Source organism: Cnephaeus nilssonii, assembly GCF_951640355.1.
Source record: "Cnephaeus nilssonii genome assembly, chromosome: 5".
Taxonomy (NCBI): Eukaryota; Metazoa; Chordata; class Mammalia; order Chiroptera; family Vespertilionidae; genus Cnephaeus; species Cnephaeus nilssonii.
The window spans coordinates 29,744,172-29,755,739 of NC_137076.1; the positions used below are offsets into that span (position 1 = coordinate 29,744,172).

The 11,568-nt window shown below is 50.9% G+C and overlaps 1 protein-coding gene across 5 annotated transcripts; it reads right to left on the reverse strand.

Moving 5' to 3' along the window:
• Nucleotides 1-4,559: 4,559 nt before the first annotated feature.
• NMRK2 (nicotinamide riboside kinase 2) lies at nucleotides 4,560-9,115 on the reverse strand (the record flags this gene model as incomplete). Of its 5 annotated transcripts, none has more annotated exons than XM_079771685.1 (7): nucleotides 4,560-4,645; nucleotides 4,927-5,033; nucleotides 5,385-5,456; nucleotides 5,872-6,028; nucleotides 6,115-6,163; nucleotides 6,734-6,824; nucleotides 8,994-9,115. In XM_079771685.1, the coding sequence occupies 7 exons, from the start codon at nucleotides 9,113-9,115 to the stop codon at nucleotides 4,560-4,562; spliced, it is 684 nt and encodes a 227-aa protein (XP_079627811.1). The 5 variants fall into 5 exon arrangements, with proteins under 5 accessions (XP_079627811.1, XP_079627812.1, XP_079627813.1 ...); XM_079771686.1 differs by having other exon boundaries at nucleotides 6,115-6,178; nucleotides 8,994-9,019; XM_079771687.1 differs by lacking the exon at nucleotides 5,385-5,456 and having other exon boundaries at nucleotides 8,994-9,019.
• Between the last annotated feature and the right edge of the window lie 2,453 nt (nucleotides 9,116-11,568).

Here is an 11,568-nt window from a genome sequence, read left to right on the forward strand (position 1 = left end):
GTTAGCAAATGACACTAATTGGATTTCTTCGATCTGTCTCCGTGAGTAGGGTGATTTAAGCCATCGGGCACAAACCGATGGTCGTCGGACCACTGGTGGTCCGTGAGATCCGAAAGGTTGGCGACTGCTGATTTAAGCTATTTACCCTCTGGCTGGGGAGGAGGAGTGCAAATCATTTACTTTTAAGTGTCCCTGGTTTAGGGAAGATAGGATTTACTAGATGGCTGGGGACTGCTTGGTATCTAGATTTTCTAGATGGCAGCAAACTGCTGTTTAACTATCTGTTTCCCTATTTCGCGCTTGTCCTGGTGTGTCACTTATATAACTTCTTTTTAACATTTTTCTTACAAACCTCTAACTTTCACAGAATTTTCTTTCTTTTTAAGGCTGAATAAGATTTTATTATCTGGATGGACCACATTGTGTTTATCCATTCATCTGTTGATGGGTATTTGGGTGTTTCCACCTCTTGGCTGTTGTGAATAATGCTGTTATGGACGAGGGTGTGCAAATATCTGTTTGAGACCTTTAATTCTTCTAATTCCACCCAGAAGTGGAATTGTTGGGTCGCATGGTAATCCTATATTTCATTTTTTGAGAACTCTCCAAATTCTTTTCCATAGCAGCTACCCCCCTTTTTTATCCCCATCAGCAGTGAATGAGGGTTCCAAATTTCTCCAGATCCTCCCCGATACTTGTCTTCTGATTTTTGGAGTTGGTCACCCTATTGCTACTGTTCTCTTAAGAATGACCGAGGTGTCTGGGTGGCCAGGCAGGGCTCTGGCTGCCCCAGAACCACCTCTCCCTTGTCCCTGTCTCGTCCCGCACTATTTTGGGCCCAGTGACAGGCAGATCTGCTCCGTGCCTGTGCAAGGGGCAATCCTTGGCAGGCCCACCAGGTGCTTCCTCCTGGTCCTGCTCCAGCTCCCACCTGTTCTCCAGGACACAGTGACCTCGGTCACGGCCTGTCCCTGAGGCTGTCTTTCTCCATGGCTCTCCACTCCAGACCTTGCATGCACCACCCCAGTCAGCAGACATTTTCTGCAAAGGGGCAGAAAGTAATTATTTTCGGCCTTGCAGACTAGAGGATCTCTGTCACAGCTACTCAGCTCTGCCTTCGTAGTTTGAAAGCAGCCATATGGGTGTGGCTTTGTGCCAATAAAACTTTATTTATAGACACTGAAATTTGAATTTCATATTGTTTGCATGTGTCATCCTATATAATAAAGAGCTAATATGCTAATTAGACCAAATAGCAGAACCACCATCCAGACGACCTGGACAAAACCGGGGCTGCGAGGGCCGGCTGGGGCTGTGAGGGGCTGCGAGGGGCTGCGAGGGCCGAGCCGCTTGCATGAATTTCGTGCATCGGGCCTCTAGTGAAATATAACCCTCCCCATCATTTAAAAATGTAAAGTCATTCTTATTTCAAGGGCTGTACAAAAACATGCAGTAGGCTGGATTTGGCCCATGGGCCATAGTTTGTCAATCCATATACTACATATCCAATAAACATTTAAAAATATTTTTTAAAATTGATTTCAGAGAGGAAGGAAGGATAGATAGAAACATTAATGGTGAGAGAGGATCATGGATCAGCTGCCTCCTGCATGCCCCCTACTGGGGATCGAGCCCACAACCCAGGCATGTGCCCTGACCAGGAATCGAATGGGTGACCTCCTGGTTCATAGGTAGATGCTCAACCACTGAGCCAGGCCAGCCGGGCTCCAATAAACGTTTGTTGAATGAAGTAACATTTAGTGTCCCATTAAAACATATACCAAATTGATTAGCATGACAATGATGTGCTGTTAATGAGCAAATGGGCATTGATGTATTTCTTATTGAAGTCACACATATTGAAAATGCTGCTGAATTAAGTAAAAGTCACATTGGATTTTTTAAAGTAAGTCCTAAAGGACTTTTAGACAGCTTTATTGAGATAGAATTAACATACCACACAACTTACCTGTTTAATGTGTACACTATTTTTTTTTTTACATCTTCACATGGCTGTGTAACCATCAACTTTAGAATACAATAAATTTTAGATTATTTTATCCTCCTCCCCAAATAAGTCCCATCCTCATTACCAGTCAGCCCCCCTTCCCCACTCCTCCAGCCCCTGGCAACCACGAACCCATGTTCTGTTGTGGATCTGCAGGGCTGGTTCGTTCTTAGGCCTCCTTGGCTTGCCGATGGGCATCTTCTCTCGTGTCCTCAGTGTGCGCATGTGCCCCGGTGTCCCTCTGTGTGTCCAAATTTCTTCTCCTTTTTTAAAATACATTTTTATTTTTTATTAAAATATATTTTTATTGATTTCAGAGAGGAAGGGAGAGGGAGAGAGAGACAGAAACATGAATGATGAGAGAGAATCATTGATTGGCTGCCTCCTGCATGCCCCCGACCACGGACTGAGCCCACCACCCAGGCATGTGCCCTTGGCCAGAATGGAGCCCAGGACCCTTTAGTCCACAGGCAGATGCTCTGTCCACTGAGCCAAACCAGCTAGGGCTGCCATAGCTTTTTTATCCACTCATCTGCTGATGGGCACTTAGGGCTGTTTCCAGATCTTAGCTGTTGTAAATTGTGCTGCTACGGACATAGGGGTGCATTACATACTTTCTGACTGGTGTTTTGGTTTTCTTAGGATATATTCCTAGAAGTGGGATCACTGGGTCAAATGGCAGTTCCATATTTAATTTTTTGAGGAAACTCCATACTATTTTCCATAATGGTTGAACCAGTCCATTCCCACCGGCAGTGCACTAGGGTTCCTTTTTCTCCACATCCTCGCAGCACTTGTCATTTGTTGATTTGTTGATGGTAGTAGCCATTCTGACAGGTGTGAGATGATACCTCATGATCGTTTTATTTATTTATTTATTTTTAAAAATATATTTTATTGATTTTTTACAGAGAGGAAGGGAGAGGGATAGAGAGCTAGAAACATCGATGAGAGAGAAACATCGATCAGCTGCCTCCTGCATGCCCCCTACTGGGGATTGAGCCCACAACCTATTCATGTGCCCTTGACCAGAATAGAACCCGGGACCATTCAGTCTGCTGGCTGATGCTCTATCCACTGAGCCAAACCAGCTAGGGCTCTTTGCCCACTTTTTAAAAAAATATTTTTATTGATTTCAGAGAGGAAAGGAGAGAGAGAGATAAACATCAACGATGAGAGAGAACCATTGATCGGCTCTTCCTGCACATTTTTAAATTGGATTGTTTTCCTTTTGTTAAGTTTTATGAGTTCTTTATATATTTTGAATATTAACCCTTTACCAGATGTATAATTGCCAAATATGTTCTTCTATACAGTGGGCTCCCTTTTTGTTTGTTAATGGTTTTCTTTGCTGTGCAGAAGCTTTCTATTTTGACGTAGTCCCATTTGTGTATTTTCCCCTTAGTTTGCTTTGCCCTAGGAAATGTATCTGTAAACATATTGCTGGGAGAGATGTCTGAGATTTTGCTGCCTATGGTTTCTTCTAGGATTTTTATGGTTTCATGACTTACATTTAAGTCTTTTATCCATTTTGAGTTTATCCTTGTGTATGGTGTAAGTTGGTGGTCAAGTTTCATTTTTTTCCACGTATCTGTCCAATTTTCCCAATACCATTTATTGAAGGACTGTCTTGACTCCATTGTATGCTCTTATCTCCGTTGTCAAATATTAATTGAGCGTAATGGCTTGGGTAGATTTCTGGGTTCTCTGTTCTGTTCCACTGATCTGTTTGCCTGTTCTTGTGCCAGTACCAGGCTGTTTTGATTATGGTGGCTTTGTAGTATAACTTGAAATCTGGTATTGTGTTTCCTCCAACTTTGTTTTTCTTTCTCAAGATTGCTGCAGCTATTTGGGGTCTTTTTTAAAAAAGTATATTTTTATTGATTTCAAAGAGGAAGGGAGAGGGAGAGAGAGACGGAAACATCAAAGATGAGAGAATCATTGATCGGCTGCTTCCTGAATGCCCCCTACTGGGGATTGAGCCCACAATCACCAGAATCAAACCTGAGACCCTTCAGTCTGCAGGCCGACGCTCTATCCACTGAGCCAAACCGGCCAGGGCCAAAAATTTTTTTTTTTTAAGAAAGCTGATAGGAAATTTCCCCTCTGGGGAAACTGAAGCCGCAAGTAACCCCAAGTAGCCCCTGGGGTCATGTTGATATGGGTCCAACAGGTGGAGACTAACTGCCCAGAGCTCTCAGTGCCCCCCCCCCCCCCGGCCCCCAGAGGCCACCAATGAAGCAAGGAGAAGGGACAGGAGGGTTCTTTTTGGCACCTCAAATACAACAGGCTGAACTCCAACAGTTAAAAAAATAGGATCAGGTTTAATACTGAAGCTGCTGTGAGGTTACAGAGGCATCTCAGGGCGGGATCCCAGGGCCCTGAGGTGCTGAGCTGTGAGTGGGGCCTCCACTCTCATATGTACAGACATCCACAAAGGAAAATGGTCGTGCGGTATCTTGCTGGGACGCCGCCAGCCTGGCCGTACTGTGGCCGGAATTGTATGTGTGTCTCTCCAGTCCGGGGTCGGGCCCCTCCTCCCCCAGCCACACTAGGAGTGGTTCAGGAGCGAGTTCTGAATTTCCTCCAGGACCTGGTGGAAGAGCTGCTCACGGGACTTCATGCCGTCCAGGTACACTGAAATCAGAAAGGCCGTGGTCAGGGCCGGGACTGCTGGGCCACCAGGGTTGCTGCCGGGAGGAGGCGGCCAGCGCACAGGGAGCCGGGCAGTCTGGGCCAGGAGGAAGCTGACCTGCAGTCAGGCTGCTGGACTAGAATAGCCTCCGGGGTCCAAAGCAAGAGGGACTGGCGGTGAGACTTGAGGAGGGACTTCTAGGTTTCCCAAATGGTCCCCATGGGGGAGGGGCTGGGCTCAGGGTCTCCCCAGGGCCAGGCCTCAATCCTACTCAGGGCCTTACCTACTTCCACGCCATTGGCCTCCATCTCTTGCTTATACTTCTGGTACATGGGCCACACGTGGCCATCAAAGAGGCCGGGGGGATCGGGGACCTTGTAGCTCCGAGTACTGGGGAGAGAGATTGGCAAGAATGAGTGATGCCCATGTTGCCCAAGGCGGTACCATGAGCAGAGCCTGGGGGGTGTGAACTTGCTCAGGGATAGTACCACGGAGTCAGGGGCCATGGCTGGGGTCTGGGTGCCCCCGCTTCTGCCATTTTCACCCCCTGAGCCTGGGAGATGCCTAGGGCAGTGCAGAGGTGGGCCCTGCCTCCAGGTCCCTGGCTGGGGCTTCTGGAACAGAGCACGGGCAGCGAAGAGGCTGCTGGCTGCCGAAGTGGTTTCAGGGTGGCCTGTGTCCCGTGGGCATCGGTGTTTTCCTGGTCCCACCGGGGGATCCAGACAGGGCCTCCCGGCTCACCTCCTCCTCCACTTGCACTCCTCGTAGGGGACGGTCAGGAAGTACCGTCGGCTGTATAAGTCCACCAGCGGCCTGGCAGGGGTGGAGGACACGGTCAGCGCTATGGGACTTGCTTCATGGGGGTCAGAGGTACACATCCCCACAGCCTCGGCCTCCAGGGACTTTCCTGGGTGATGAGGGCTGGGGTGGGGTGGGGTCTGGGCTGTTAGTGTAGGGGTCAGGGAGGGGACCAGCATCGGCCAGTCTCCTGCTAGGCCCAGGAACAGCCCCACAGGAGCCCCCAATTTGGATGGGCCAAGGGAGGTGCTATGTCTTGGCCAGGGTCGCACAGTGAGGCCAGGGGTCCAGCCTAACCCCCTGCTCTGCCTGAGAGGGCTGAGTTCAAGTGGAAGGACTCAGTTTCCCCAAGAAGGACTCAGTTTCCCCTGAGCTGAGCCCAACCCCTGGGAGGGTGCAGAGTGTCTGGGGGGAACCTGCCACCACTCACTTGTAGCTGTACAGCAGGAAGCCTTCCAGAATGAGGATGTGGGTGTCCGAGGCGTCCGGCTGGACGCTGACCCCGTGGGCGCGAGCGAACTTCCGGGGGTTGCTCATCCAGGCCTGCACAGTGCTCAGCATGGCCTCCATGTCCAGGGACTCCAGAACTGGGGGCAGGGAGAGCGGCGTTGGCAGAGTTGGGGGAAGGGGGGGCAGTGCAGGCAAGGGGCGCGGGGCCACCAGCCATCCTTACCATCCCACTGCTTGAAGCCGTCTTCCCCAACGGCGATTTGGTCTTGGGGCTGAAACAGAGGAGCCCGAACCCCGGGCTCAGTGCCCGCCTTCCCGCCTCACCACCACCCTGGGCTGACAGGATCTTGGTGGGCCCCTCGGCTCCTAGAGAGCCCACAGTGAGGGGCCCAGGGCCTGGCGGGGCTGCCTGCCCGGACCCTCTGCAGTTGATGCTTACGGGCTCTGAGGTGCCGGGTCGGGTTCAGGCTGGCACTGGGACACTCCCCTCCCCCACCTCATGACTCTTGGGACCAGGAGGGAGGAGACTTTATATCCATCACCTCATCACCCCTCACCCTCCAGAAAGCATGGAGGGTGGGCTCAGCCCATTTTGCAGATGGGAAAGTGGAGGTGCAGAGGGAGAAGGCACTGGTCTGGTGGCACACCCCCTTTGGGAACTGCAGTGTCTCCATCAGCCTAATGCCAGTCTAACGTGCCAGGTGCATAGTAGCTGCTCAGTAAGTGAGAACACCCATCCCTTGCTCTCCTGACTGGGGAGGGGTCTGTGTCCAGCCCGCAGTGGGCAGCAGAGGACAGGGCAGCCTGGGTGACCCCTCCTGACCCCAGGTGAGGGCAGCCACCTTGAAAAAGTCATCCTGGTGGATCACACAGCAGTTGGGCAGCACCTTGAGCAGGTTGTTGGTCAGGGTGGTCTTGCCGCCGTTGGTCATGCTGTGGAGACATCATAAGGTGAGGCTGCCTGGTGGGGTCTGAGCCGCTTTTTCCCCCCGCCCTACCCCCCCAAATCAAACTCCAATATAAACACAGAACTGTGGAACCTTAGAGCTAAGCGGATATTGCTATTTGCCTAGAATCACAGGAGCCCTTCTAAGACCCGAAAAGGAGCAGAAAGCCTGAAAACAAATAGCTAACACAGTCTTGGTTGGCGCAGGACCATCCTGAGCACAGAACTCATTTCAGCATCTTTGCAAACCCAGGAGACGGAGCCAGATGAGGAAACTGAGATCCAAGCATGATTTAGCCCTAAGTAGGGCTTTTTTTTTTTTTTTTTAAAGGTCAAAATGTTAAAACAAGTGCAAACTGGTGGAGGAAAAAATATTTGCAACAGAAAAACCAGTAGTTCACTGCAAAACTAAAAGAGGCACTCAACTTTATGAACAGGAAAAGAAACAAAAAGCAATGGTAAAAGCAGGGTGACCAACTTGTCCTGCTTTGCCAAGGATGTCTCTGTTTTCAGCACTGAAAGTCCCGAATCCTGGGGACCCTTCAGTGCCGGGGAAAACCAGGACGGGGGAGGGGGGTCACCCTGTGGCAGAGGGAGCAAGACTCTGGACTCCTGGAGCTGACAAAGGACATGGAAGGGCAACTGAAAGACCTTTCTGGAAATCAGCGTCCCTTCGACCTTATGTGTTTACTCTAGGAATCAGAGGCAGAGAGCCAGGTGTGGAACAGGGGAAAGCTGCAGCCGGTTACAAGCGCTGACAGGAATGGGGACCCTGGGATATTAAGGGGGAGCAGTTTAGAACATCCCTGACATTAATTTGGGTCCTTACTAAAGGACACACCTAGCACTCATGGTGGCTACAGAATTTGCAGGGCCTGGAACAAAATGAAATGTAGGGGTCCGCCTTCAAACGTGTTAGGAATTTAAACTGGGCGGTAGCAGAGCAAGTGGGGGAGGCCCTGTCTGGGTAGCTCGACTGGTTAGCAGGCGTCCTCATACTACGGCCCGCGGGCCACCTGCGGGTGTTTTTGCCGTTTTGTTTTTTTACTTCAAAATAAGATATGTGCAGTGTGCATAGGAATTTATTCATAGTTTTTTTTTTTAAACTATAGTCTGGCCCTCCAACGGTCTGAGGGACAGTGAACTGGCCCCCTGTTTAAAAAGTTTGAGGACCCCTGAGTTAGAGTATAGTTGGTTACACCAAGGTTATGGGTTCAATCACACCTCCTCCCCCCGCCACACACACCCCATCAGGACACATACAACAACCAACCAGCTAATGCATAAATAAGTGGAACAAATCTCTCTCTCTCTCTCTCTCTCTCTCTCTCTCTCTCTCTCTCTCTCCTTCCTCTCTCTAAATTTTAATTTTAAAAAAGTCTAAACCAAGTGAGGGAATGGGGCCAGGGCAACTCCCCGGGTAGGACTTTCTGTCCCTAAGCCCCTGCTTAGGCAAAATGCTTCCCTAGCATCATCTTAAAAGGCCTGATTATTGGTAATAAAATGGAGATTTATTTATTTTTTATTTTTCATATATATTTTTATTCATTTCAGAGAGGAAGGGAGAGGGAGAGAGAGCTAGAAACATCAATGATGAGAGAGAATCATTGATCGGCTGCCTTCTGCACGCCCCACACTGGGGATTGAGCCCGAAATCCGGGCATGTGCCCTGACCCGGAATCGAACTGTGACCTCCTTGTTCATAGGTCAACCACTGAGCCGACACCAGCGGGGCAAAATGGAGACTTTAAGAACCCCTGGGAAGCGAGGCCCCTGACTGCCAGATGCTGACAGAAATCACACTGGAATGCCATTCTGGGGGCTGCCCCACCTGCCCATGTGTCTCCCCCACCTTCCCGCCAAGACGGTCCCAGCCTGCTAGAAGGGTCTGTCTGGGCTTCATAAAGTCTTCTCTCCCCACTGGTTTTTGGTTTTATACTAAGTATAGTGGGGAAAAGTAATTTCCGTTTGGAAATTTGAAATTGGGCCTTGTGCCCAGCCAGATGGGTGCGCCCGGCCAGACGGGCGCACAGGCCCCACTCACTCAGACCTGGGGCGGCAGGCCCTGGGACCCCAGGCAGCCCTCCATTCATCCCGCCGCCTCCCCTGCGCCTCTGCCCCCGCGAGGCCGCCCGTGGGGCGCCCAGGCCGCTCACCCTCCGATGCCCACGATGCACTTCATTTCCACGCGGAGGGGCGGCGGGGATCGCGCTCGGCCTGCTGAATCCCGGGCACTCCGCTGGGTCCAACGCTGCACTGCGCTGCGTCCCGGCTTCATTGAGAAAAACCTGGCACCTTTATAGGCCGGGGCGGCCCAGAGGGCAGCCCAGAGGCCGCCACGAGGGAGGCCACACGCGGCCAGTTGGCAGCATGGCCCACGGGGTGGGAGCAAGCACCCCGCCCCCTCCCCGCACCTGTTCCCACTGGATGGAAATAGCTCCACGTTGCCTTTTGCCTAAATTAGTCAAGGGCCAGCTGGGCGGGAGGGGGTGCGGGTGGATGTCACCCCGGCTGCCTCTTCCCTCCTCCTGCTCTCTTTACTCTCCTCTTCCCCCCTCCCAGCCAGACCGCCCGCCCCTCGTGGCAGATAAGGCGCCACACATCTTCCCTTCCTAAAAATATCCCGCCCAGTGTGTCCTCTGGCCTGACCCTGACATTAAGACTGGTTCTGGTGGCGCTGAGGAAAGGGACCCCAGTGCCCGCCCGCCACCCCCCACACTCCATCACCAGCTACAGCAGCAGTGCCAGCACCCCACCCAAAACCCCCCTGCGGTGGGAAGTTCCCTCTCCAAGGAGGCTGCGCCAAGATGGGCTTAAGGTCCAGAATGGCGAGTGCCAAGATAGCTGTGCTCTGGTGACCTGGGCCGCGTCAGAAACTCTCAGCGTGACACTGTTCGTTCATCCAGTGATCATGTGAGGCCTGGAGGAGTCACTGGGTTTGGCCTCATGCCTCTCAGCAGCCTGGGGATGGGGTGGGTGGAGCATGACCTTGCTGCACGGTGCTCTGTACCCCTGGAAGCTGAGGGACACCCTTGCCCAAGTTCAAACAGCTGCTTACTGATGGCGCTGGGATGCCCATCTGGACAGAAGGTTCTACCCACCCTGTGAAGGTTCCAGCCCCCCAACTGTCCTGCGTGACCTTGGGTGAGCCCTGTCATCTCTCTGTGCTCAGTGTCCCCCAGTAACATGAGGACTATACTAGTGGGGCACAGGCTGTTATTATTATTGTGATTTATATGAAATGGATATTTGGTCTTAGCCCCAGCACACAATTCCTGAGACCCTTGTAATTGGCTAAGTGAGAAGAGGGAGTATCTTTTGTTATAATATTTGGACTTTTGTCTTTGATTCCTGACATAGCTCCAGAATGAATGATAAAGATGAAAGAGGCGTCTTTTGCTATTTGTAACAAGTCCTTTCAACCACCCCTGAGTTTACGCTGAGGCTGTGACCTTGGGAAGGCCCTGGAACGGCAGGATGGGGGCCGATGGCCAGGGGAACCCGCGTGTGGTAGAGGATGGCGTTTTCAGGGGCTCGAGGGGCTGGGGATTGAGTCAATCACCAAAGGCCAGCGATTTAATCAACCACACCTGTGTGACGAAGCTGCCACAAAAACCCTAAAGGAAGGGGTTCGGGGGCTCCCAGGTGGGTGAGCACATCCACATGCTGCGAGGCGGTGCCTGGAGAGGCAGCCCCTTCCCCAAACCTTGCTCTGTGCGTCTCTCCCATCTGGCTGTTCCTGAGCTCTCGTCCTTATAAAAACTGCTCATCTAGCAAGTCAACTGTTTTCCTGAGTTCTGTGAACTGCTATAGCAAATTGTCAGACCTGAAGTGGGGGGATGTATGGGAACCCAGATTTGTAGCCAAGTGGGACAGAAGTGTGGGTAACCTGGGCACCCGCTACTTTTGACCGGCTTCTGATGGGACACTTGTGGGGTCTGCACTAACTCCGGGCAGTGTCAGAATTAAGTTAAATTATAGGACATTCAACTGGTGTTTGCCAAGAACTGGAGAATTGCTTGGTGTGGGAAAAAGCCCCTCATCTCGTGTCAGAGGGTTGGTGTTGAGTGTAGAGAGGAAATAGTTTTCCCACTCCGTAGTAGTAATAATAATGATAATAATACACTTATAATAATGCTACAGTAATTAATAAAATGTATAATTATACATGCATATACAATAATATATTATTATTAATATTATTAGTTATTACTATTAACTGCTGACTGGGTTTGATTCCAGAAAGGATTAGGGGCAGGAAATGAACTTGAATCACAGAGAGGCAGTCAGAAGGGGCACTGGGAATAACTCATCAGGCCCCCCCTCTACAGATGGAAGCCACACAGGACAGATGATGACGCAAGGTCATCCAAGGTCACCCAAAGCATGGAGCTGTTGAAATTTTCTCCTCTGAAACTCACCTAAGACCGGCAAGGGCCACAGCCCTTGGAAATAGGCAAGACTAGAAACTTCTGTTCTCAGGTATAGTTTATTTCACATAAAAATCCCCCAAAGTTTATGGAAATGATGTCCTCACATCACAACAGTAATCATAATGAATTGTGTTTTGTCTTTAAAAACCGCAAAACTTGCCATGGGAAGGATGGGCGTGTGAACTTTGACTTTGGGGCAGGACTTGGGGTGCCCCCACGTGTCACAAGAGGAGAGTCCATTCATTGTTCCTTTATGACAAGGGATCCAGGTCCTTTGCATTTGGGCCCAAACTGCCCC